This window comes from Scyliorhinus canicula, chromosome 9 (genome assembly GCF_902713615.1).
Source record: "Scyliorhinus canicula chromosome 9, sScyCan1.1, whole genome shotgun sequence".
Classification (NCBI taxonomy): domain Eukaryota; kingdom Metazoa; phylum Chordata; class Chondrichthyes; order Carcharhiniformes; family Scyliorhinidae; genus Scyliorhinus; species Scyliorhinus canicula.
Window position 1 is genome coordinate 131117690 of NC_052154.1, and position 27659 is coordinate 131145348.

At 49.6% G+C, this 27659-nt stretch overlaps 1 protein-coding gene across 1 annotated transcript in view; it reads left to right on the forward strand.

The window, feature by feature from the left end:
* gal (galanin/GMAP prepropeptide) overlaps nucleotides 1-26271 on the forward strand; it is a 33371-nt gene extending 7100 nt beyond the window's left edge. The window contains exon 6 of the mRNA XM_038806125.1: nucleotides 25976-26271. Coding sequence (XP_038662053.1) covers nucleotides 25976-26034 — 59 coding nt within the window. The 3' untranslated portion in view covers nucleotides 26035-26271. The remainder of the gene's footprint in view (nucleotides 1-25975) is intronic.
* The last annotated feature ends 1388 nt before the right edge of the window (nucleotides 26272-27659 follow it).

The following is a 27659-nucleotide window of genomic DNA, read 5'->3' on the forward strand; positions in this document are numbered from 1 at the left end:
TATCAGTGATGTCAGAGTGTGGGTGGAGCTGGGCAGTCTGTCAGCTTTTTACTTTCGTTTTAGGCTGCGTGCTGCAGGGTGTGTTTTAGTTTCGTTTTCAGAGCTGGATAGCTGCAGTCACAGCCAGAAGGTGTATGAATCGCTCTCTGTAATCTAAAGACTGTAAATCGATCCTGGTGATTTAAAACTAATAACAGTAGTAACTTTTGATGTGTTAGGCAGGGTGGTTCGATGTGGACTGCACTCGATGCAGGGAAGTTAGAAACAGACGTCTAACACTGGAGAAGATCCAACACTGTTTTATTCAACTCTAGAACTGCTATACATATTCAGCTGTGGGTCGACACTATACTGATCTGACTGGTGACCTTGTAGTAGCCTGACCAGACTTACTAGCTACCGCATGGTGTTTGCATTTGCTAGCTCATGGACTCTGACTGTCTCAGTAGCTGAGCGGAAAACCTAGTGCCCTCTGGCTTTATAGTGGTAGTGTCCTGTCTAGTGATTGGCTGGCTGTACTGTGTTGTATGCGGTGGATCAGGAGCCGCCTGCACGTGGCGTGGGACGGCAGGATCGCTGGCAGATCAGTGTCCTCGTGGCAGGGTACGTCCGGAGGAAGTATGATGGCTGGCGGAGCACTGTGGTCAGGTGGTGGGCGTGGAACTCTTCGCAATGTCCGTCTGTTGCACCGTAGCAGGGACCCATCAACCATGCGGACAAGGAAAGACCTTGGGGCAACTTGTTTGACAACAACAGCTGTGGCTGACAAGCCGCCCTCAGCCAACTGGATGCCAACATGATCAGCTGGAACCAACTCGGGTAGATCGGTGGCATGAGCATCATATGTGGCCTTCTGTTGGGCCCAGGACTGCTGCCTTTTTTGTAAAACCGTGAGGTGGTCAAGGTTTGGAACATGGATGACTGGAACTGTGGTCCTCAGAGTGCGATTCATGAGCATCTGCTATGGAGACAACCCAGTGGACAGTGGGTTGCCCTGTATGCCAGCATTGCCAAGTTGAAGTCGGAGCCTGAGTCTGCAACTTTGCACAGCAACCACTTGACAATATGGACTCCTTTCTCGGCCTTCCCGTTTGATTGCGGGTAGTGGGGACTGGAGGTAATATGACGGAAGTTGTAAGACTGTGCAAAATCAGACCATTCCTGGCTGTAAAAGCATGGACCGTTGTCGCTCATTACCGTGAGCGGTATCCCGTGCCTGGCGGACGTTTCTTTGCAGGCTTTGGTGACCGCCTTCGACGTGAGGTCGGATAGTTTCACCACTTCTGGGTAACTGGAGAAGTAGTCGACCAGGAGTACATAGTCACGCCCCTTGGCGTGGAAAAAGTCTACATCTACTTTGGACCATGGAGAGGTCACAATCTTGTGCTGTTGCAGTGTTTCCTTGGGTTGAGCCGGGTGAAACTTCTGACAGGTGGGGCAGTTGAGGACCGTGTTGGCAATGTCCTGATTAATGCCCAGCCAATAAACCGCCTCCCGAGCTCTTGGTCAGCATTTCTCGACTCCAAGGTGACCCTCATGGAGTTGACCCAGCACCATAGCCTGCATGCTCTGAGGAATAACGATCCTGTCGAGTTTCAGAAGGATTCCCTCCACAACCGTCAGCTCGTCTTTCACATTAAAGAATTAGGGACATTGTCCCTTCTGCCAGCCATGGGTAAGGTGCTGCATCACATGCTGCAGTAGAGGATCCTTGGCCGTTTCCTCACGAATTTGGACCACTTGTTTGGCAGAGGCTGGGAGGTTAGTGGCACACAATTGCACTTGCACTTCTATGTGGCAGATTAAGTCACGTTGTTCACACGGTGTGGTGATGGACCGGGATAGGGCATCTGCAATGATCAGCTCTTTGCCTGGCGTGTAGACAAGTTCGAAGTCATAGCAGCGGAGTCGAAGATGAATTCACTGTAACCGAGGTGCCATGTCATTTAAATCCTTCTGGATTATGTGGACTAGAGGCCTGTGGTCCGTTTTCACCGTGAATTTCGGCAGGCCGTAAACGTAGGCATGAAACTTGACTATTCCTGTCAGGAGACCCAGACACTCCTTTTCGATCTGGGCACACCGTTGCTCAGTGGGCGTCATGGCCCTGGAGGCATATGCCACTGGAGCCCAGGACGAGGAGCTGGAGGAGCACCGCCCCAATGCCAGCCTGGCTTGCATCAGTTGATATCTTGGTTTCCTTGGTTGGGTCGAAGAACGCTAGAACTGGGGCTGTGGTGAGCTTTGCCTTCATCTCACGTCATTCCGTCTCATGTGTGGGCAGCCACTGGAATTCTGTTGACTTCTTGACGAGATGGCGGAGGGCCGTGGTGTGGAATGCCATATTGGGAATGTATTTCCCGAGAAAGTTGACCATCCCGAGGAAGCGGAGGACCGCCTTCTTGTCCTCCGGGGTATTCATGGTGTTGATCGCCAAGACCTTGTCGTCGTCTGGCCGCACACCCTGCTGCGAGATGTGGTCACCTAGAAACTTAATATCCGATTGACCAAATGAGCACTTGGCCCTGTTGAGCTGGAGACCATGTTCATGAATTCGCTGGACGACCTGCTTGAGGCGAGCGATGTGTTCCTGGGGTGTTGTAGACCAGATAATCACGTTGTCCACATATACTCGCCACCTCCTCGATGCCCTCCGTCATCTGCTCCATGATGCGGTGAAACACTTCGGAGGCAGATATGATGCCGAAAGACATGCGGTTGTAGCAGTAGCGACCGAATGGGGTGTTGAACGTGCAGAGCTTGCGACTGGACGTGTCCAGCTGTATTTGCCAAAAGCCCCGGGAGGCGTCCAGCTGAGTGAAGAATTTGGCATGAGCCATCTCACGTTTCGGGATCGGGTAATGCTCCCGCATGATGTTGCGGTTTAGATCCTTAGGATCAATGCAAATGCGGAGCTCCCCTGATGGCTTCTTTACACAGACCATGGAGCTGACCCAGTCTGTTGGCTCTGTGACCTTCGAGATGATGCCCTGGTCTTGGAGGTCCTGGAGTTGCTTTTTCAGACGATCCTTGAGGGGCGCCGGTCCCGGCGTGGTGCATGAATTACAGGGGTGGCGTTCGGCTTGAGCAGGATTTTATATCGGTACGGGAGCATGCCCATTCCATCGAATATGCTGTGGTACTGTGTGATATGTCGTCTTACAAATTTCCATCAGGCGAGGCCGTCGCCAGTGACGATGACATGGTGTGGACTCACTGAACCAGGTTCAGGAGCTTGCAGGCGCGAGCACTGAGCAGGGACGCCCTGTCAGGCCTGATGATTTCAAACCATAATGTTGTCTTGATCGCCTTGTTGGATACCCCTAGTTGACACAAGCCAGTGGCAGTTATGGCATTGCCATTGTAGTCAAGGAGCTGGCAGGCCGGTGGAAGAATGCTTGGTCGGGCCTGGATGGTGTCAAGGTCGGATTGTGAGATGAGGTTCGCAGGCGTGCTGGTGTCCAGTTTAAATCGGATGCGAGCCTTGTTAACTGTGAGGACAGCACACCACTCGTCGTCTGGATCCACACTGAGGATCTAGAGGTGTTGCGCAGGTGTGGTGGAGGCCAGCTCATGTGTGGTTATGATGCCCACCTGATATGGAGACTTGAGGCAGTCAGCATCAGGGTCCGTTGGGCTGTCAGGATCGGAATCTGGCATGCCTTGCTGTATTGAGCGGACACTTCTGCGCCGCAGCTGGGATCGCTGGCTGCTGAGCGGTGGAGCAGATCTGCAAAGGCTGCGTAGTGGCCAAGCTTGCCACACTGGAGATATCAGCATCCTTTTGCCGGACATTGCCGCTTTAAGTGGGCGGAGCCACAATTCGGACACGTCATGACGCTGGCGTCAGCGCGTTCTGTGCGCCATCGCGCATGCTCAGTGCGGTCGGTTGACGTACGCACCTGCGCAGTCGGGTTGTCGGTCTCATCATCCACTCGGTCGTGGCACGCTTGCACAGGGATCTGGGAAAAGCGCGCAAAATGGCCACTCTCCTCTGCTCAGGCCCTGCATCTGTGCGATGGCCTGCACCCTTTCCGCCTCGTGGGAGGCCAGCTTTGTAGTTTCTGCTGCCCTGATGTGGGAGTAACGATTCTTGGCATGCTCATGGACAACGCACGTCTCAATAGCGACAGAGAGGGTCAACTGTTTGATTTTAAGGAGATGCTGCCACAGGGAGTCGGAGTGGACCCCGAAAACGATCTGATCATGGAATCAGCCATTGAGTCATTGTTACGTGACTGTGCTAGGTTGCGGAGATGGGTCAAGAAGGAGTGAAAAGGTTCATCCTTACCCTGAAGCCTCTGCTGGAAGATGTACCGTTCAAAGCTCTCATTCACTTCAATATCGCAGTGGCTGTCGAACTTCAGCAGGACTGTTTTGAATTTCGTTTTGTCTACGCCATCTGCGAACGTAAGGGAGTTGTAGATATGGATGGCCTGATCCCCCGCAGTGGAGAGAAATAGCTCGATTTTCCTGGCATCCGATGCTGCTTCGAGGTTGGAGGCCTCGATGTACAAGAGGAACTGTTACCATGATGCGTTAGGCAGGTTGGTTCGATGTGGACTGCATTCGATGCAGGGAAGTTAGAAACAGACGTTTAACACTGGAGAAGATCCAACACTGTTTTATTCAACTCTAGAACTGCTATACATATTCAGCTGTGGGTCGACACTGTACTGATCTGACTGGTGACCTTGTAGTAGCCTGACCAGACTTACTAGCTACCGCATGGTGTTTCCACTTGCTAGCTCGTGGACTCTGACTGTCTCAGTAGCTGGGTCCCGAGAGAGCGGGAAACCTAGTGCCCTCTGGCTTTATAGTGGTAGTGTCCTGTCTGGTGATTGGCTGTACTGTGTTGTATGCTTACTGGTCATCCTATGTGTCAATCACTGCCTGTCTTCATCTCATGAGATACATGAGTGGATACTGTATTATGACAACTTTAACCTGATGTGCTTCTGGTAAAAGACGTATTAAGTCGTATGGATGTTAAAAGGAAAGTTTAAAGGATTACTTAGTGTTGTTGTCTTTGGGGGTTGTATTTGAATTAATGGTTGCTTAGATGTTCACTGTATGTTTTAAAAAGGTTAACTTGAATTCATAGAAGAAACATTGTTTTGCTTTAAAAAATACTTTTCCATTTCTGCTGTACCACTCCTGTAGAGTGGGCCGTGTGCTCCCCATACCACAATCTATTAAAAGTTGTGGGTCAGGTGAACTCCATGATACACTTTGGGGTTCTCGAAACCCTGGATCCTAACAAATTGGGGGCTCGAGGGGGGACAAAGGTCAATCGATTGATTGGCTTAGTGAACTTAAAAACAGTGAGGCGTGAGCATATTGTGGTTGGTTTTCAGGTGTGGTGTTTCAGTTAAGTAGGGAGTGTGTTGTGGACAATGGCTCTTTCAGAGGCTCTGAAGTTTTTGGGGGTGGAGACGGTCACAGGCAGTACCTTATGGACAGAGACTAAAAGCAGACTGTTAGATTTGGCAAAAGCATTGCAGTTAACATTACCTGGCAAAATGCGAAAAGGTGAGGTAATTATGGCGTTGACTAAGCATTTAAAGTGGCCTGAGATACAGTTTGACTCATCGGAAATGGCAAAAATTCAGTTACAAATTAAACAAATGGAACATGAGAAAGAATTAAAGCAGCTTGAATATGAAAGAGATAGAGAGGAAAAAGAAAGGGAGATGCAGATCAGGGAAAAAGATAAAGAGAGAGAGAGTTTGAACTTCAGAAAATGGCCATGAAACATGACAGTCAGTTAAAATTGGCAGGCGTAAAGGGAAACGTACAGCTGGATGATAGTGATGAGGATAGTGAGAAAGAGCGTGAAAGTCAAAGGCTTGGTGGGAATCTATTTAAATATTTCCAAGCATTACAAAGGTTTGATGTGAAGAAGTTGGAAGCCTTTTTTATTTCATTTGAGAAGGTGGCTAAACAAATGAAATGGCCACAGGACATGTGGGTATTACTGATTCAAACAAAGCTGATAGGTAGGGCTAGTGAAGTGTTTGCATCACTACCGGAGGAGGTATCTGGGACGTATGAGGAAGTGAAAAAATCCATCTCGGGTGCATATGAACTAGTGCCTGAAGCCGACAGACAAAGGTTTGGAAATTTTAAGGAAAAAATTTGGTCAAACGTACATGGAGTTTGAAAGGATCAGAGTAATTTTGATAGGTGGATAAGGGCTTTGAAAATAGACCAAACGTATGAAGCTCTCAGAGAAATTATACTTTTGGAGGAGTTTAAAAATGCAATTCCTGATGTAGTGGGAATTCATGTGGAAGAGCAGAGGGTTAAAACTGTGAGATTAGCAGCACAAATGGCAGATGATTATGAATTAGTTCATTAATCAAAGCTTGGTTTCTGCCATCAGTTTCAGCCTGTGAGGGATAGAAACTGGGGACAGGAGAAATACTCAAGTGATAAAGGAAAAGGGATCTAATGGGAGGTAATAAGGAGAGTGTACCTCGGATTAAAAATGAAATCCAGGAGGAAAAGAGATGAAAAGTTTCAAATGTTTTCACTGTAATAAACTAGGCCATGTAAAGTCACAGTGTTGGTGGTTGAAGAAAAGCACTGGGAAGGCGGATATGGTAAAACAGGAGAAGACAGTGGGGTTTGTTAAAGTGGTAAAGGAAAGCCCAAGTGAAGCAAAGCAGGTGCAAAAGATTGTACAGCATGATCAAGAGGTGATTGATGAGTAAATGCCAGATCTCTTTGAAGAATTTACTTGTGTGGGTAAAGTTTACTCATGTGTATCAGGAGGAGCAAGTAAAGAAGTCACAATTTTAAGAGATATGGGAGCTAGTCAATCTTAAATGATAAGAGATGAGGAGTTATGTGGTTTCGGAAGAATTATGCCAGAAAAGGTGGTAATATGTGGAATTCAGGGTGAGAGGAGTAGTGTTCATTATATACGGTAAGGTTGGAAAGTCCAGTGAAGAGTGGTGAAGTGGTAGTAGGAGTAATAGAGAAACTATCTTGTCCAGGAATACAGTTTATCTTGGGTAATGATAGAGCTGGATCGCAGGTGGTAGTGATGCCTACTGTGCTGGATAAGCCAGTGGAAAATTGGACAGCTGAAGTGTTGAAGGACGAATATCCCAGGATTTTTCCAGATTGTGTAGTGTCAAAGTCGCAAAGTCACAGGTTAAGACGAGGAGAAATCAAAGAGTGACGATGAAGTTGCAGTGCAATTATCAGAAACGATTTTTGATCAGATGGTTGAAAAAGAACAAGAACAAGTGGAGGATGAGGCCGATATTTTTAGTTCAGGAAAATTGGTGGAGTTAAAACAGAAAGATGGAGAAATATACCGGATGTATCAGAAAGCATATACGGAAGAAGAATAGGAGTGTATACCAAAGTGTTATTACCGTAAAGGGATGTCTTGAGAAAATGCAGACCTTTACATATGCAGGCAGATGAAAAGTGGGCAGAAGTTCATCAAGTAGTATTGCCGGTAGGGTATAGAAAGGAGGTGTTGCGAGTTGCACATAAGGTACCAGTGGAAGGTCATTTGGGAATAAGGAAAACTCAAGCTAAAATACAAAAACATTTTTATTAGCCTGGACTACATAAAGATGTAGTTAAATTTTGTCAATCATGTCACACATGTCAAGTGATGGGTAAACCTCAAGTAGTGATAAAACCAGCACCCTTAATACCCATTTCAGCATTTGAGGAACCTTTTACAAGGGTCCTAATTGATTGCGTAGGACCGCTTCCTAAAACAAAAAGTGGGAATCAATATCTTTTGACTATAATGGAGATGTCCACAAGGTTTCCAGAGGCCATTCCAGTATGTAATATTACAGCAAAAAATATTGTGGAGGAGTTACTTAAATTCTTTACTAGATATGGACTACCCACAGAAATACAATCGGATCAAGGATCAAATTTTACCTCGAGGTCACTCAAAGAAGTTATGGATAGTTTAGGAATAAAACAATTTAAATCAACTGCGTACCATCAGAATCGCAGGGAGCGTTAGAAAGGTGGCATCAGACATTAAAGACAATGTTGAGGGCTTATTGTCACGATTATCCAGAGGATTGGGATGAAGGGATTCCATTCGTACTGTTTGCAATTAGGGATGCACCTAATGAGTCAACCAAATTTAGTCCTTTTGAACTAATTTTTGGTCATGAGGTAAGAGGACCACTTAAATTGATTGAGGAAAAATTGGTGAGTTAGAAATCGGAACTTACATTATTGGATTACGTGTCAAATTTTAGGGAATGAATAAATAGAGCAGGTGAATTGGCTAGACAACATTTAAATGTTGCACAAAATGTGATGAAACGGGTAGCAGACAAGAAATCCAAAGTTCGTAGTTTTGCCATTGGAGATAAAGTTTTAGTGTTGTTACCAGTGGTAGATTAACCTTTTTAAAAGCGATAGATGAACCTTTTTAAAAGCTAGGTTTTGTGGACCTTATCAGATTGAAAGGAAATTAAGTGAGGTGAATTATGTGGTAAATACACCAGATAGAAGGGAGATGTCATGTGAATATGCTTAAAAGGTACTTTGAAAGGGGAGGAGAGAAAAAGGAGGCGGTTTTAATGATTCTAACTCAAAGTGACGAACCAAATCCAGATGACTGTGAATTTGACATACCTCAAATTAAATTGGAAAATGAGAATATTCTTAAAAATTGGGATAAATTGCAGACTTTGTTTGCACTGAGTGCTGAATTTGGTGCATTTGAGTGCTATAATGAGAGTTTGGTGACTGAGGGAGTTAGGTGAAGAGGGAGCAAGGTGCTCCTTTCATTTCATTTCATTTCCACAAAGAGCAGGAAGGGAGCCAGGGGTTTACAGAGAGTACAGCTGACTGGGAGCAGAGTCGGAGGGCAGAGGTCCAGTTGGTCCACAGGGCAGCTATATTCTGGAAGGTAAGAGGGGATGGAGGCTAGGGCAGTTGCATGCTCCTCCTGTAGGGTGGTGAGGGATACCACCGGTGTCCCTGCTGACTATACCTGCGGGAAGTGCACCCAACTCCAGCTCCTCCGAGACCGTGTTAGGGAACTGGAGCTGGATGAACTTTGGATCATCCGGGAGGCAGAGGGGGTTATAGAGAAGAGTTCCAGGGAGGTAACCACATCCAAGGTACAGGACAAGAGTAGCTGGGTTACAGTCAGGGGAACGAAAACGAACAGGCAGACAGTGCAGGGATCCCTCGTGGCTGTTCCTCTTCAAAACAAGTATAGCCTAGCGGCCAGGTCTCTGGCACTGAGTCTGGCTCTGGGGCTCAGAAGGGAAGGGGGGAGAATAAAAAAGCAATAGTAATAGGAGATTCAATGGTTAGGGGAATAGATAGGAGATTCTGTGGTCGCGAGCGAGACTCCCAGAAGGTATGTTGCCTCCCAGGTGCCAGGGCCAGGGATGTCTTGGATTGTGTCTTCCGGATCCTGAAGGGGGATGGTGAGCAGCCAGAAGTCGTGGTGCACATTGGTACCAACGACGTAGGTAGAAAAAGGGGTGTGGAGGTAATAAACGAGTTTAGGGAGTTAGGCTGGAAGTTAAAAGCCAGGACAGACAGAGTTGTCATCTCTGGTTTGTTGCCGGTGCCACGTGATAGCGAGGCTAGGAATAGGGAGAGAGTGCAGTTGAACACATGGCTGCAGGAATGATGTAGGAGGGAGAGCTTCAGGTATTTGGATAATTGGAGTGCATTCTGGGGAAGGTGGGACCTGTACAAGCAGGACAGGTTGCATCTGAACCAGAGGGGCACCAATATCCTGGGAGGGAGGTTTTCTAGTACTCTTCGGGAGGGTTTAAACTAATTTGACAGGGGAATGGGAACCGGATTTGTAATCCAGCAACTAAGGAAGCCGATATTCAGGACGCCAAAGCGTGCAGTGAGGCAGTGGGGAAGGAACACTGACCAAGGAGAGTACTTGCAGGCACGGAGATAGGTTGAAGTGTGTATACTTCAATGCAAGAAGCATCAGGAATGAGGTGGGTGAACTTAAGGCATGGATCGGTACTTGAGACTACGATGTGGTGGCCATCACGGAAACTTGGATAGAAGAGGGGCAGAAATGGTTGTTGGAGGTCCCTGGTTATAGATGTTTCAATAATATTAGGGAGGGTGGTAACAGAGGTGGGGGGTGGGGGGGGGGGGGGGGTGGCATTGTTAATTAGAGATGGTATAACAGCTGCAGAAAGGCAGTTCGTGGAGGATCTGCCTACTGAGATAGTATGGGTCGAAGTAAGAAATAGGAAAGGAGCAGTCACCTTGTTGAGAGTTTTCTATAGGCCCCCCAATAGCAGCAGAGATATCATAGATATCATAGAATTTGCAGTGCAAAAGGAGGCCATTCGGCCCATCGAGTCTGCACCGGCTCTTGGAAAGAGCACCCTACCCAAGGTCAACACCTCCACCTTATCCCCATAACCCAGTAACCCCACCCAACACTAAGGGCAATTTTGCACACTAAGGGCAATTTATCATGGCCAATCCACCTAACCTACACATCTTTGGACTATAGGAGGAAACCGGAGCATCCGGAGGAAACCCACGCACACACGGGGAGGATGTGCAGACTCCACACAGACAGTGACCCAAGCTGGAATCAAACCTGGGACCCTGGAGCTGTGAAGCAATTGTGCTATTCACAAGGCTACCGTGGAGGAACAGATTTTGGAAAGGTGCAGAAGTCACAGGGTAGTAGTCATGGGTGACTTCAACTTCCCAAACGTTGAGTGGAAACTCTTTAGATCAAATAGTTTGGATGGGGTGGTGTTTGTGCAGTGTGTCCAGGAAGCTTTTCTAACACAGTATGTAGATTGTTCGACCAGAGGGGATGCCATATTGGATTTGGTACTTGGTAATGAACCAGGGCAAGTGATAGATTTGTTAGTGGGGGAGCATTTTGGAGATAGTGGCCACAATTCTGTGACTTTCACTTTAGTAATGGGGAGGGATAGGTGCGTGAAACAGGGCAAGGTTTACAATTGGGGGAAGGGTAAATACGATGCTGTCAGACAAGAGTTGAAGTGCATAAGTTGGGAACATATGCTTTCAGGGAAGGACACAAGTGAAATGTGGAACTTGTTCAAGGAACAGATACTACGTGTCCTTGATATGCCCTGTCAGGCAGGGAAGAGATGGTCGAGTGAGGGAACCATGGTTGACGAGAGAGGTTGAATGTCTTGTTAAGAGGAAGAAAGAGGCTTATGTAAGGCTGAGGAAACAAGGTTCGGACAGGGCGCTGGAGGGATACAAAATAGCCAGGAGGGAACTGAAGAAAGGGATTCGGAGAGCTAAGAGAGGGCATGAAAAATCTTTGGCGGGTAGGATTAAGGAAAACCCCAAAGCCTTTTACACATATATGTGAGAAATATGAGAATGACTAGAGCGAGGGTAGGTCCAATCAAGGACAGTAGCGGGAGATTGTGTCTGAAGAGATAGGAGAGGTCTTGAACAAGTACTTTTCTTCAGTATTTGCAAATGAGAGGTGCCATATTGTTGGAGAGGACAGTGTGAAACAGACTGGTAAGCTCAAGGAGATACTTGTTAGGAAGGAAGATGTGTTAGGCATTTTGAAAAACTTGAGGATAGACAAGTCCCCCGGGCCTGACGGGATATATCCAAGGATTCTATGGGAAGCAAGAGATGAAATTGCAGAGCCGTTGGCAATGATCTTTTCGTCCTCACTGTCAACAGGGTCGGTACCAGGGGATTGGAGAGTGGCGAATGTTGTGCCCCTGTTCAAAAAAGGGAATAGGAATAACCCTGGGAATTACAGGCCAGTTAATCTTACTTCAGTGGTAGGCAAAGTAATGGAAAGGGTACTGAGGGATAGGATTTCTGAGCATCTGGAAAGACACTGCTTGATTAGGGATAGTCAGCACGGATTTGTGAGGGGTAGGTCTTGCCTTACAAGTCTTATTGAATTCCTTGAGGAGGTGACCAAGCATGTGGATGAAGGTAAAGCAGTGTACATGGACTTTAGTAAGGCATTTGATAAGGTTCCCATGGTAGGCTTATGCAGAAAGTAAGGAGGCCTGGGAGAGTGGGAAATTTGGCCAGTTGGATAACGAACTGGCTAACCAATAGAAGTCAGAGAGTGGTGGTGGATGGCAAATATTCAGCCTGGAGCCCAGTTACCAGTGGCGTACCGCAGGGATCAGTTCTGGGTCCTCTGCTGTTTGTGATTTTCATTAATGACTTGGATGAGGGAGTTGAAGGGTGGGTCAGTAAACTTGCAGACGATACGAAGATTGGTGGAGTTGTGGATAGTGAGGAGGGCTGTTGTTGGCTGCAAAGAGACATAGATAGGATGCAGAGCTGGGCTGAGAAGTGGCAGATGGAGTTTAACCCTGAAAAGTGTGAGGTTGTCCATTTTGGAAGGACAAATATGAATGCGGAATACAGGGTTAACGGTAGGGTTCTTGGCAATGTGGAGGAGCAGAGAGATCTTTGGGGTCTATCCGCTCATAGATCTTTGAAAGTTGCCACTTAAGTGGATAGAGCTGTGAAGAAGGCCTATGGTGTGCTAGCGTTCATTAACAGAGGGATTGTGTTTAAGAACCGTGATGTGATGATGCAGCTGTACAAAACCTTGGTAAGGCCACATTTGGAGTACTGTGTGCAATTCTGGTCACCTCATTTTAGGAAGGATGTGGAAGCTTTGGAAAAGGTGCAAAGGAGATTTACCAGGATGTTGCCTGGAATGGAGAGTAGGTCTTACGAGGACAGGTTGAGGGTGCTAGGCCTTTTCTCATTAGAACGGAGAAGGATGAGGCGCGACTTGATAGAGGTTTATAAGATGATCAGGGGAATAGATAGAGTAGACAGTCAGAGACTTTTTCCCCGGGTGGAACAAACCATTACAAGGGGACATAAATTTAAGGCGAATGGTGGAAGATATAGGGGGGATGTCAGAGGTAGGTTCTTTACCCAGAGAGTAGTGGGGGCATGGAATGCACTGCCTATGGAAGTAGTTGAGTCGGAAACATTAGGGATCTTCAAGTGGCTATTGGATAGGTACATGGATTAGGGTAGAATAATGGAGTGTAGATTCATTTGTTCTTGAGGGCAGCATGGTAGCATTGTGGATAGCACAATTGCTTCACAGCTCCAGGGTCCCAGGTTCGATTCCGGCTTGGGTCACTGTCTGTGTGGAGTCTGCACATCCACCCCGTGTGTGCGTGGGTTTCCTCCGGGTGGTCCGGTTTCCTCCTACAGTCCAAAGATGTGCAGGTTTAGGTGGACTGGACATGATACATTGCCTTTAGTGTCCAAAATTGCCCTAAGTGTTGGGTGGGGTTACTGTTTTATGGGGATAGGGTGGAGGTGTTGACCTTGGGTAGGATGCCCTTTCCGGGGACTGGTACAGACTCGATGGCCCGAATGGCCTCCTTCTGCACTGTAAATTCTATGATAATCTATGATGAGAAACCCCCGCCAGGATAGCCACTTGGATCGTTAGGGGAATTAACGGCCCAGTGAAAAGATCCAAGTCTTCACCCATCTGACAAGTTTGAAAACCGACATAGTCTTCCTCCAAGAGATGCACCAGAGGGAGAAGGACCAGGTAAGGAAGGGCTGGGTGGGACAGACTTGCCATTCCCTCTATGGGACGAGGGCTCGGGGGGGGGGGGGGGAGGGGGGGGGGGGGGGAGATAGCCATACTGATAAGTAAGAGGACAGTGTTCACAGCAACAAAAACAGTCACAGACTAAGGGGGACGGTACGTCATGGTCAATGGTGTCCTAGATGGGGGACCCAGGGATGAAACTGTTCCTCAATGGACTGGACATGCCAGACGGGGGAAGCTGGAAGCACCAATAGAACTGGGAGAGGTCATGGAGAGCATCAACTCATACAGGTGAGGAAGGCGCTGGGACCCGACAGGTTCCCAGTGGACTTCTACAAAACATTCTCACCAGCTGTCGCCCCACACCTGCAGGAGATGTTCGCAGGTTCACTAGTGAGGGGCACCCTGCCTCAAACGCTAACACAAGCCAACATATCGCCGATACCCAAAAAAGACAAAGGCCTGGCAGAATATGGATTATACAAACCCTTTTCACTGCTCAATGTGGACAAGAAATTACACTCAAAATCCTGGCCAGGAGACTGGAGAACTGTATACTCCGAACGGGAGAGGGCCAGAATTGGAAGGTGTCCCATTTTAAATTGCTCGAAACGAATTCCGCTACCTGGGGATCCACATAGCCCACAATTGGACAAGGATCCACAAGTGTAATCCGACCAGTCGGTGGAGGAAGTAAAAAAGGACTATAAAGATGGAATGCACACTCGCTTTCCATGGCGGGAAGGGTGCAGATGATCAAGATGAAGCCAGTTCCTCTCTCTGTTTAGATCCATGCAGATCTTCATCTTCAAAGCCTTTTTCAAAAAAATAGACAAATTGATTGTTAGGGGGGGGGAGAGCAGAGGCAGCGGGGAGGGGGGGGGAGGGGGGGGGGGGGGGGGTGTTGATGTTGCCGAATCTGCTTCATTATTATTGGACGGCGAATGTGGATAAGGTGCAGCAATGGTGGGAAGACAAAGGGGTAGAGTGGGTTAGGATGGAGGAGGAATCTTGTAAGGGTCTAGTTTGAGGGCTATGGCTCAGAGTAGGTATTCAGGGAGACTGGTGCTGCAATCCACGGTGAAGATATGGAATCAGTTGATGAGGCATTTTGGGGTGGAACGGATGTCGGTGTTAACGTTGCTGTGCGAGCATCTTTGAGCCATGGGGGGGTGGATAGTGTATACAGGAGGTGGAGGTGGAGGGAAGTGGGGCTGGTCAAGGTGAGGGATCTATATTTGGAGGAAGGGTTCACCAGGCTGGAGGAGCTGAAAATGAAAAATGAAAATCGCTTATTGTCACAAGTAGGCTTCAAATAAAGTTACTGTGAAAAGCCCCTAGTCGCCACATTCGCCGCCTGTTCAGGGAGGCTGGTACGGGAATTGAACCGTGCTGCTAGCCTGCCTTGGTCTGCTTTCAGAGCCAGCGATTTAGCCCTGTGCTAAACACCCCTATAAGCTAAGGGAGAGGGCAGAATTGCCAAGGGGCAGTGAGTTCAGGTAACTGCAGGTTAGGGACTTTGCGCAAAAGATCTGGAGGAGGTTCCCTAGGTTGCCGGGATACACCCTGCTGCAGCGACTTCTGCTTCCATACTTGGAAGAGGGAGGAATTGGGGATATATACAAGTGGCTGGGGGAGCAGGGAGGCGAGGGAGTGGTGAAGATAAAGGAGGAAGGGAAGTTGGAAGGCGAGATCAATTGGGAAGTCTGGAGTGAGGCATTGCGGAGGGTAAATGGGACCTCCTGCGCAAGGATGAGTCTGATACAGTTTAAGGTAGTGCACAGGGTGCATTTGACTCAGACAATAATGAGTGGGTTCTTCTAGGGGGTAGCAGGTGAAGTTGAGAGGTGTAGGTGGGGGCTAGTGAATCCCACTCACATGTTTTGGGGTTGTGAAAAATTGGGAAGATTCTGGGCGAGAGTGTTGGCGGTCCTAGCCAGGATACTGGAGGAGGAGGTGGACCCGGACCCTTTGGTGCCGATATTTGGGGTTTCAGAGAAGCTGGAGTTCATGGAGAGGTGAAAGTCCAATGTTGTGTCCTTCGCCTCTCTGATTGCACGGCGGAGAATTTTACTCAAGTGCTACTCGGCATCGCACCGGGGGTAGCGGCTTGGTTGGGTTGGACGACTTCCTGCGGTTGCAAAAGATAAAGTATGAGTTAAGGGACTCTGCAGAGGGGTTTGAGAAAAGGTGCAGGATGTTTGTGACCGTGTTTGAGGAGCCATTCGTCACTGGGGTTGTGGGGGCGGGGCGGGGAGGAGAGTGGAAGGGCACATCTGACAATGACCCGAATGAGCAGGTATTGGCCGGAAGCGGAGGACAAATGGTGGTGGGGCGCCCGGCCAATCACACCCACATGTTCTGTGCCTACCCCAGACTTGTCTGATTTTGGACAGCCTTCTTCGAGGCGATGTCCAAGGTTGTGAGGGTGGAGCCATGCCCAAGAGTGGCAGTCTTCAGGATATCGGACCAGCCAGAACTTCATATGGGGAAGTGTTCCGACACCCTTCCATTTGCTTCCCTGATCACCCACCGGAGAATCCTGCTCAGCGGGAGATCAGCAGTACCATCCACAGCTGCAGACTGGCTGGCAGACCTATCGGAATTTCTCTATCTGGAGAAGATCAAATACATAATTCGAGGATCAGACAATGGCTTTCACTAAGCATGGGGGCCATTCACCAGCCTGTTCCAAGACCTGTTCGAAACCAACAATGAATAGAGAGGGGGGATGCGAGTGAAGGTGGGCGAGGGGTCGAACAGGAGCAGGTGTAAATTATAACTGTTTCATCCATTTCTTGAACAGTGTAAAAATACAAACTTTAATTAAAATATTTATATTTAAAAAAAACAATGGCAGAGATCCCCGACCTCTGCTCCCATCAGCTAATCATGGGTAGAGACTTCAACTGTGTACAGAACCCAACGACAGACCAGCCCACACACCCACACACACCGACGAGGCGTTCTGTGAGGAAAAAATATTACAAGCCATCAGACATGTAACCTGCAACCAAAATGGGGAGGTCTCGTCCTCCACAGTTTGGGAGGCACTGAAGGCAGCGATAAGAGGGGAAATAATAGCTTACAGAGCTCTCCAGGATAGGAAGAAAAGGGCGGTTACACAACAGCTGATCGACTCCAAATTGGAAGTGGATCGGCGGTACTGCACCGCCCGACTATGGAGCCACTGGCGGCGAGGAAATAACTATAAATGGAATTTGACCTGTTTTCCACTGGGAAAGCGGTGAACCAGCTCCGCCAGACACAGAGGACCTTTTATGAACATGGAGACCAGGCCAACCGCTACTGGTTCACCAGCTGAGAAATGAGAGAGATAGCATAGGTATAGGAATGGCAGACTAGTTACAATGACAAACAAAATCAACAAGGCCGTTGAAATCTTCCACCAGGGACTGTACACCTCCGAGCCCCCAGACGGGGACTTGGAAATTGAACAATTTCTCGATGAGCTGGGCATATCAGTTGTGGGGGAGAAAAGGAAATGGGGACTGGAAGCACCTTTAGGATTGTGGGAGGTAATGGAAAGCATCGACTCCGTGCAGTCAGGGAAGGTACAGTAGCACAAGTGGATAGCACTCTGGCTTCACAGCAGCAGGGTCCCAGGTTCGATTCCCCATTGGGTCACTGTCTGTGTGGAATCTGCATGTTCTCCCGTGTCTGTGTGGGTTTCCTCCTGGTGCTCCGGTTTCCTCCCACAGTCCAAAGATGTGCAGGTTAGGTGGATTGGCCATGCTAAATTGCCCTTAGTGTCCAAAAGGGTTAGGAGGGGTTATTGGATTTTGGGGATAGGGTGGAATTAAGGGCTTAAGTGGGTTGGTGCGGACTTGATGGGCTGAATGGCCTCCTTCTGCGTTCTATGTTCTATGTACCAGATCCAGACGGATTCCCAATGGATTTCTATCAAACGTTCATGGCAACACTGGCCCCGCACCTGTGGTAGATGTTCAATGGCTTGCTGTCAAGGGGAGCCCTGCTGCCCACGGTGGTACAGGCCTCGATATAGCTGATCTTGAAAAAGACAAAGACCCGACGGAGTACAGGTCATGCAGACCCATCTCACTCTTGAACACTGACGCTAAAATCTTGGTAGAGGCCCTGGTGAGGCAACTGCAGAGTCGCATGCCATAACTAGTGTGGTGAATGTAACTTAGTAATTCACACTGTATTTACCAATACTATTGTAAGCGCAGTAGCGTTATCCGACCACTAGGGGGAGTAGCTCTGGGAATGCTCAGGAGTTTGTACCGGGCTCCACCCTTGGCTCCGCCCACGACTCCTCCCCGTAGACTGCTGTATAAATAACCGTGTCCAGAGCCAGCCTGAAATCATCAAGAGTTCAACAGGTAACAGGCTGGCTCTGAAGTAAGTAGATTAAAACCACTGTTCATATCTGAAAGCACGTGTCTCATGAATTGATGGTTCCATCAAGTAGTTGCATAAGATCAGACGGGGTTTGTCAAGGGCAGACAGCTAACGGCAAACATCAGGTGCCTGCTGAACATGATTATGACCCCGCCTGGGGAGGAGACACCAGAAGTGATCATCTCCCTAGACACAGAGTCGAATAGAGGTACCTCATGGATGTACTGGAACGGTTTGGGCCACAGTTCACCTCGTGGATGAAACTACTGTACAGTGCTCCCATGGCAAATCTATGGACAAACGCCACCGGCTCTGAATACTTCTGGCTGCACAGAGGCAGGGATGCCCATTGTCCCCTGTGCTGCACAGAGGCACGAGGCAGGGATGCCAATTGTCCCCAGTGCTATTTACCCTGATGATCTAGCCACTGGCTATCGTCATCAGGTCTTCTAAAGGGGAAACAGAACATAGAGCCTCACTCCTCTATGTCCCAAACCTCCAAGCCAATATGGAATTAATAATGAAACCCCTGAGGAAGTTCTGAGCCTTCTCCGGTTACAAACTTTAAAAAAAATTTAGTGTACCCAATTTATTTTTTCCAATTAAGGGGCAATTTAGCGCGTTCAATCCACCTACCTTCCACATCTTTGGGTTGTGGGGGAAAAACACGGGGAGAATGTGCAAACTCCACACAGACAGTGACCCAGAGCCGGGATTGAACTTTGGACCTTGGCACCATGAGGCAACAGGGCTAACCCACTGCACCACCGTGCTTCCCTCCGGTTACAAACTTAACCCAAGCAAGAGTAAAATCGTCTCTGAATCCGCAGGGGGGAGGATTAGAGCTCGGGACACTACTGTTCAAGCTGGCCCAAACCAAATTCCGATACCTGGAGATCCAGATAGTACACGACTAGACACAGATCCGTCAGTGGAACCTCATGAGCCTAGTGGAAGAGGTAAAGAGAGTCCAAAAGCGTAGGACTCATTCCCGCTCTCCCTGGAGGGATGAGTGTGAGTGTAGACAATAAAACTGAACATGCTAAAGATTCCTCTTCATATTCAGATCCCTCCCGATCTTCATCCCCAAGGCCTTCTTCACCAAAGTAAATAAACCTAATTATGGTGTTTATGTGGGCGGGAAAAGATCCCAGGATCCGTAAAAAAAAGTCTTGCAAAGAAGGAAGGACAGAGCAGGGACTCTGGGGGAACTAAAAGAAAAGCTCCTGCTCCTGAAGAGAATGAGCTTTGATCTCTGCAACTGAAGAACTTCCTCCGCAAGGATACTGCAACGTTATAGTGCTCACCCGGAGTGGGGCAAAGGAAAAAGCTGCAGCAGCTCCCCAAGAAAAGCGGGGGTAGAAGGACAAAATGGCGGCCGGTGGAACACCCGAGGACTGGTGGAAGTGGGCGCAGGAGCAGCAAGCCTCTCTTCTGCGCTGTTTTGCGGAGCTGAAGGCTGAGTTCAGGCTGGAATTAATAATGGAACTCCTGAGCCTTCTCCGGTTACAAACTTTTTAAAAAATTTAGTGTACCCCTAAACTCAGGGAGTTTAAGGACTCCCTGAATGCGACTACCAACAAGTTGCTTGGGACCCAGGCGGCCCAGGAGGTGTCCATTCGGGAGTTGCAGCAGCAGGCCGCTGAGCGGGAGGAGGAGGCCGTGGTCCTCGTGGGGAAAGTGGAGTTGCACGAGGCACTTAACAAAAAGTGGCAAGACCGCTTGGAGGAGCTGGACGTTCGCACGAGGCGAAAGAATTTGAGGATCCTGGGCCTGGCGGAGGGGCTGGAGGGGTCGGATCTCCCGTCGTATGTGACCACGATATTCAGCTCGTTGATGCGAGCGGGGTACTTCCATTTGCCCCTGGAGCTTGAGGAAGCTCACAGAGTGCTGGCCAGGAGGCCGAAGGCAAATGAACCCCCGCGGGCGGTGCTGGTGCGGTTCCATCGATTTAGTGACCGAGAGTGTGTGCTGCGCTGGGCCAAGAAAGAGAGGAGCAGCAAGTGGGAGAATTCGGTAGTGCGAATCTACCAGGACTGGAGTGCGGAGGTGGCAAAGCGGCGGGCCGGTCAGATTTGGAATGCTGCAGCCTGCGCGTCTGTGGGTGACGTATAAGGACCGGCACCACTACTTCGAGTCCCCGGAGGAGGCGTGGGCCTTAGTACAGGCGGAGAAGCTGGACTCGAACTAGGGTCTGGGGACACATTATGCCGTTGCTGTTTTCGCTGTTGCTGTTCTTCAATTTTGACACGTGTTTTTTTTATGCTGGTTTTCTTTTTGCTCTGTTTCCGGGTGGGTTTGTCTGTTGGGTATGGGTGTGGGGTATGTGGGGAACGTTGGGGGTATGTGCTTTATATGTTCTCATCTGTACGTGGCTGGGGGTTGGGGTGAAACTGGATTTTGGGGAGCTGCGTCAGAAGGGTGGGGTGTGGCAGTGTGAAAGCACGGGCTTTCCTCTGGTTTCCCACGCTGTGGGGCGGGGGGGCGGAGCTGGAGGTGGGGGCGTGGCCTCTACTGGTTTTCTTTCCCGCGCTGAAGCGGTGCCAAGGAGGTGTGGCAAGTGGGAGATGACCCCATGCCGGGAGGGGTTGGGTTTTGGCGGGAGCTGCCGGGTCAGCAGAAGTCAGCTGACTCACGGAAGTACCATGGAGGGTGTGTCACGGCTAGGAGGGGTCCTAGCGTGGGGGGGGGGGGGTGGGGGGGATACCGGGTTGCTGCTGGAATGGCCAGGAAGGAGCTGGTGTGGGCCGGGGGGGGGGGGGGGGGGGGGGGGTAGAGGAGAGGCATTATCGCCATGGGGAACGGGTCAGGCGGGGCGAGCTGGCCTGGGGCGAGCTATGGCTAGCCGGCGGGGGAGAGGGGCGGGTTGCCCTCTGATCCGGCTGATTACCTGGAACGTGAGGGGGCTGAATGGGCCGGTTAAGAGAACTAGGGTATTTTCTCATCTGAAGGGGTTGAAGGCGGACGTGGCTATGCTCCAGGAGACCCACTTGAAGGTGGCGGACCAGGTTCGTCTGAGGAAGGGGTGGGTGGGGCAGGTTTTTCACTCAGGATTGGACGCGAAGAACCGGGGGGGTGGCGATTCTGGTGGGGAAGAGGGTGGCGTTCGAGGCGGCTGAGGTGGTGTCGGACAAGGAGGGCAGATATATTATGGTGAAGGGGAGGCTGCAGGGAGAGAAGGTGGTGCTGGAAATGTATATGCCCAAAATTGGGATGATGCCGGCTTCATGAGGCGCTTGTTGGGCCGCATTCCGGACCTGGAGGCAGGGGGCCTGATCATGGGGGGAGACTTTAACACAGTGCTGGATCCCCCACTGGACCGGTCCAGTTCAAGGACGGGTAGGAGAGCGGCGGCGGCCAAAGTGCTGAGGGGGTTTATGGACCAGATGGGAGGGGTGGATCCCTGGAGGTTTGGGAGGCCGAGAGCGCGGGAGTATTTCTTTTTCTCCCATGTCCATAGGGTCTATTCCCGAATAGATTTTTTCGTCCTGAGCAGGGGATTGATCCCGAAGGTGCAGGATGCCAAGTATTCGGCCATAGCGATTTCAGACCATGCTCTGCACTGGGTTGATCTGGAGATGGGGGAGACGCAGGACCAGCGCCCGCTCTGGCGCCTGGATGCTGGCTGATGAGGAGGTGTGTAGGAGGGTCCGGGGAAGTATTGAGGGGTATCTTGATACCAACGACACGGGGGAGATCCGGGTGGGGATGGTCTGGGAGGCTCTGAAAGCAGTGATCCGGGGGGAGCTGATCTCCATCCGGGCCCATAGGGAAAGGAGGGAGAGGAAGGAGAGGGAGAGACTGGTGGGGGAGCTCCTGGATGGGGACAGGAGATACGCTGAGGCACCGGAGGAGGGGTTGCTGGGGGAACGACGTAGTTTGCAGGCCAAATTTGACTTGTTGACCACCAGAAAGGCGGAGACACAGTGGAGTAGGGCGCAGGGTGCGGTATATGAGTATGGGGAGAAGGCGAGCAGGATGTTGGTGCATCCGCTCCGCAGGCGAGATGCGGCTAGGGAAATTGGTGGAGTGACGGATAGGGGTGGGAATGTAGTGCAGAAGGGGACAGAAGTAAATGGGGTCTTTAGGGACTTCTACGAGGAACTGTACCGGTCGGAACCTCCGATGGGGAGAGGGGGGATGGAGAGCTTCATGAACAGGCTATGTTTCCCAAGGGTTCAAGAGGAGCTGGTAGAGGGGCTGGGGGCGCCGATAGAGTTGGAGGAGCTAGTCAGGGGGATTGGACGAATGCAGTCAGGCAAGGCGCCGGGGCCAGACGGATTCCCGGTGGAATTTTATAAAAAGTATGCGGATCTGGTGGGCCCCCTGTTGGTGAGAGCCTTCAATGAGGCACGATGTCGCGGGCACTGATCTCTCTGATCCTGAAGCGGGATAAGGACCCCTTGCAGTGTGGATCATACAGGCCTATCTCGCTCCTCAATGTTGACGCTAGGTTGCTGGCGACGATCCTGGCCACCAGGATAGAGGACTGTGTGCCAGGGGTGATACACGAAGATCAGACAGGATTTGTCAAGGGACGGCAGCTCAACACGAATGTGCGGAGACTGCTAAATGTTATTATGATGCCGTGAGTGGAGGGGGAGGCGGAGATAGTGGTGGCGCTGGATGCGGAGAAAGCGTTTGATAGAGTTGAGTGGGGGTACCTGTGGGAGGTGCTGGAGCGGTTCGGATTCGGAAGGGATTCATCAAATGGGTGAGGCTGCTCTACGCGGCTCCGATGGCAAGTGTAGTTACCAATGGAAGGAGATCGGAGTACTTTAGGCTCTACCGTGGGACCAGGCAGGGGTGTCCCCTGTCTCCCTTGCTCTTTGCACTGGCGATTGAACCTTTGGCTATGGCGTTGAGGGAGTCAGGGAGATGGAGGGGTCTGGTGCGGGGTGGGGAGGAACATCGTGTATCGCTGTATGCGGACGACCTGCTGTTGTATGTGGCGGATCCAGAAGGGGGAATGCCGGGGGTGATGGAGCTGTTAGCGGAATTTGGGGGCTTCTCGGGCTATAAGTTAAATTTAGGCAAGAGCGAGGTATTTGTAGTACACCCGGGTGATCAAGAGAAGGGAATTGGGAGACTCCCATTTCAGAGGGCAGTGAAGAGTTTCAGATACCTGGGGGTGCAGGTGGCCAGGAGTTGGGGGACTCTCCATAAGCTTAATTTTACCAGGCTGGTGGAGCAGATGGAGGAGGAATTTAAAAGGTGGGACATGGTGCCGCTATCATTGGCGGGTAGAGTGCAGTCCATCAAAATGACGGTTCTCCCGAGGTTCTTGTTCCTTTTTCAGTGTTTGCCCATCTTTATCCCTTTTTTAGAAGGGTGACTAACAGCATCATGAGCTTTGTTTGGGTGCATGGGACCCCGAGGATGAAGAGGGTCTTCTTGGAGCGGGGTAGAGATGGGGGGGGGGGGGGGGGGGGGGGGGGCTGGCGTTACCCAATCTCTCGGGGTATTATTGGGCAGCCTATGTGTTGATGGTGCGCAAGTGGGTAATGGAGGGGGAGGGGGCAGCATGGAAATGGATGGAGAGGGCGTCCTGTGGAGATACAAGCCTGGGGGCCCTGGTAACGGCGCCGTGGCCGCTCCCTCCTACGAGGTATACCACGAGTCCGGTGGTGGCGGCTACCCTCAAGATTTGGGGGCAGTGGAGGCGACATAGGGGAGAAGTGGGGGGATCGATGGAGGCTCCGTTAAGGGGGAACCATAGGTTCGTCCCGGGGAACATTGATGGGGGATTTCAGGGTTGGCACAGAGCGGGCATCAGACAGCTGAGGGACCTGTTTATTGATGGGAGGTTTGTGAGCCTGGGGGAGTTGGAGGAGAAATTTGGGCTCCCCCCGGGAAACATGTTCAGGTATCTGCAGGTAAAGGCATTTGCTAGACGGCAGGTGGAGGGATTCCCTTCGCTTCCCGCGAGGGGGGTGAGTGACAGGGTGCTTTCGGGGGTCTGGATTGGAGAGGGGAAGATATCTGATATCTACAAGGTTATGCAGGAGGCGGAGGAGGTGTCAGTAGAGGAGCTGAAAGCTAAGTGGGAGGGAGAACTGGGGGAACAGATCGAAGACGGGACATGGGCTGATGCCCTGGAGAGGGTTAATTCTTCCTCCTCGTGTGCGTGGCTTAGCCTCATCCAATTCAAGGTGCTGCACCGGGCCCACATGACTGGGACGAGGATGAGTAGGTTCTTTGGGGGTGAAGACAGGTGGGTCAGGTGCTCGGGGAGTCCAGCGAACCATGCCCATATGTTCTGGGCATGCCCGGCACTGGAGGAGTTCTGGAAGGGGGTGGCAAGGACGGTGTCGAGGGTGGTGGGATCCAGGGTCAAGCCAGGATGGGGACTCGCGATTTTTGGGGTTGGGGTGGAGCCGGGAGTGCAGGAGGTGAAAGAGGCTGGTGTGCTGGCCTTTGCGTCCCTAGTAGCCTGGCAAAGGATCTTGCTACAATGGAAGGATGCGAGGCCCCCAAGTATGGAGACCCGGATCAATGACATGGCGGGTTTCATTAAGCTAGAGAAGGTCAAATTCGCCCTGAGAGGGTCGGTACAAGGGTTCTTTAGGCGGTGGCAACCTTGCCTCGACTTTCTGGCTCAACGATAGGGTACGGGGACAGTAGCAGAAGCAACCCGAGGGGGAGGGGGGGACGATGACTATGTTTGTTTATTTAATTTATTTTTAAGTTCTTTTGTTGTTCATTGGGGTTGGGGGGGGGGAGGGGGTGGGGGATGTGATACATGCGTCGATACAGTCTGGGAGATGTTACAGTTATTATGGGTTATTTTGTTGCATTTCATTGTTTGTCGTTATGTTTTATATTTTCTGTAAAAAATTCCAATAAAAATTATTTTTAAAAAAAGGATACTGCAACGTTCCCCCAGCTACCCGGCACACCAACTGGACGAGACACCGGGGGGGGGGGGGGGGGGGAAGGGAAAGTTACGAGGAGGAACTGGGCATGGAGATAAGGGGAGGACTCTGGATCAGAGCATTGTACACCTCCTCATATGTAAGGCTGAGCCTAACGCAGCTAAAGGTAGTGCACAGGGCACACTTGACCATAAGACGCATGAGTGGGTTCTTTCAGGAGGTAGAGGACAAATGCGAATGGTGCCAGGGAGGCCCAGCCACCCACCCCACATGTTTTGGGCCTACCCCAAACTTGGGTACTGGACTGCCTATTTTGAAACCATGTCCAGGGCTGTAGGAGTGAGGGTGGAGCCATGCCCGATGGTGGGGGTCTTTGGGGTGTCAGATCAACTTGCGCTCTTAACGGGGAGAGAGCCTTTGCCTCCTGATGGCCTGCCGGAGACTCCTGTTCAGCTGCAGACTGGCTGTCTGACTTGGCGGAATTCCTCAAATTGGAGAAAATAAAATTTGCCATCAGACGATCAGAAGAAGGCTGCCACAATACATGGAAGCAATTGACCAGCCTGTTCAAGGACCTGTTCATGATCAGCAACTAACGAGGTGGTTTGGGGGGGCTCATGTTTATGTAGATGTTTTGTGAGTTCTTAGATTGTATGCAAAAATGATTGTGATTAAATGCATATTGCTGAGAGTAATACATGACATATATAGAATGAATAACTTGTGACATGGGATGGATCTAGTCAGTGAGAATCTAATCTTGGTGAAATTAAGTGTGATGATGATGCTACAATTAATTTACATTTTCCCCTCAGTGCCACTTTTTCTCTTGAAATAAATCTTTATTCGCCTGCATTTTGTGGGTAATCTCACATTGCCTTATATCATACAGGGGGGGGGGGGGGGGGTAAACATTTTTTTGAAAATTGTTTTGTTTGGTTGGGTTTTTGCTGCTATTTTAAAATGTGAATGTAGATTTAAAGTTTCCAGAAGAGTATAGCCATTTGTTTTACAATTAGCACACAAGTGGAAACTATAAGGCAAGCAGTGTTGGTTGCATTGTGTGTTATCTTTGCTATACTTATTCTCTTTGCTATACTTAAGTTTTTTTCCATGGTCCAAACTTGACATGACTGAACATTATTTGTTTCAGAGATTGGTGCACTTGACAATATGCCATCACTGTTATCGTCTGAAGATCTCCAGCCATGATCTCTCAAAGCAACTTTTCTGGAATGTATAAACCACATGATTAGTGACTGCAATCAACTTTTACACTGAACAAATCAGAGATTATTGACATAAGATAAATTACAATTAGGTTTCTGAATATTTTAATCAACTTTCATTACCTTTGACTTAGTATCGAGATCAATACTTGGTGAAATTCTTTGCATTCCCACATGGAAGAAAATCTATAAACAAATAAAATTAACAGATGCAACAATTGTATTTCACAGCTTGGTATTTCTTTTTACAAGATTAATTTTCCTTTGAAACATCACTACTGAAGAAACTGGCATCCATCAGCATCAAGGCATTACTCTTATTCTGAGTCCATAAAGGGTAGCTCCCAACTTCTAGCTGACTCTTTTCATTCCCCCATATCCACAATTTGTAGTAATGTACACTTTAAATAAGTTGTGTTATTGGGAGAAAGACTGAGTAAGCACCATTGGGGCATCCAAGAGAGGGTTCCTTGAGTTTGACATGAAGGAGAACCTGGTGGAAGTTCGAGGCTGAGTTCATTTCTGGTAGCATGGAAAAAATAATAGCATTTTGGAGCAAGTCATGGATTTGACAGCACTGGATAGATTTTTATGGACTGCCAGAAAGGGGAGAGAATATTTATCATAATAAATCAGCTGCCCAATACCCCAAATTTTGCCAGCCACAGGCTCAGCGCCAGCTCCACTCCCAAAATATCCATTACATTCGCAAACTCTTTTCAGAAACCCCTCCAACCTCAGACAAGCCAAAACGTATGGATATGGTTCGCTGAACTCCCTGCACAATGCCCACACTGATCTTCCACCCCTGGAAAAAGCAGCTCATCTTTGACCCCATCCTATGAGCCCTATGCACCACCTTAAACTGTATGAGACGCGAATGATTTATCCTCCACAGAGTCTCATTCCACACCCTAGCTTGCATCACCCCTCACTCCTCCTTCCACTTGCGCTGGACCTTTTCCACCAGGGCATCCTCCCTCTTCATCAGCTCCCCATATATATCTGACACCTTGCCCTCACCTATCTAATCCTCAGACAGCAGCTTGTTCTGTAGTGCTGGAGGAGGAAGCTGCGACAACGAACCCACCTCCTTCAAGAAGTCCCTCATATGCAGGTACCTGAACCCATTCCGTTTCTCTATAAATGCAGGTCTTTAGTACAGCCAAGAGCAAAATAATGTATCAAGGTTCCGAGTGCAAGGTTGGAGTTAGGTAACTGGCAAGATCAGTGATGTGGAAGGTAGGCGTTGTCTGTTTCCCTTTGCTTTAAAAAAATGGAGCGCCATGGTGTCACAGTGATTAGTTAGCACTGCTGCTGCCCAGCGCCATGGACCTGGGTTCAATTCCAGCCTTGGGTGACTGAGTGGAATTTGCACTTTCTCCTCGTGTCTGTGTGTGTTTCCTCCAAGTGCTCCGATTTCCTATCACAGTCCAAAGATGTGCAGGCCACGCTAAATTGCCCCTTAGTGTCCAAAGGTTAGGTGGGGTTACTGGGTTACGGGGATGGGGTGGAGGTGTGGGCTTAGGTAGGGTGCTCTTTCAAGGGTTGGTGTAGACTCGATGGGCCGAATAGCCTCCTTCTGCACTGTAAATTCTATGATTCTAA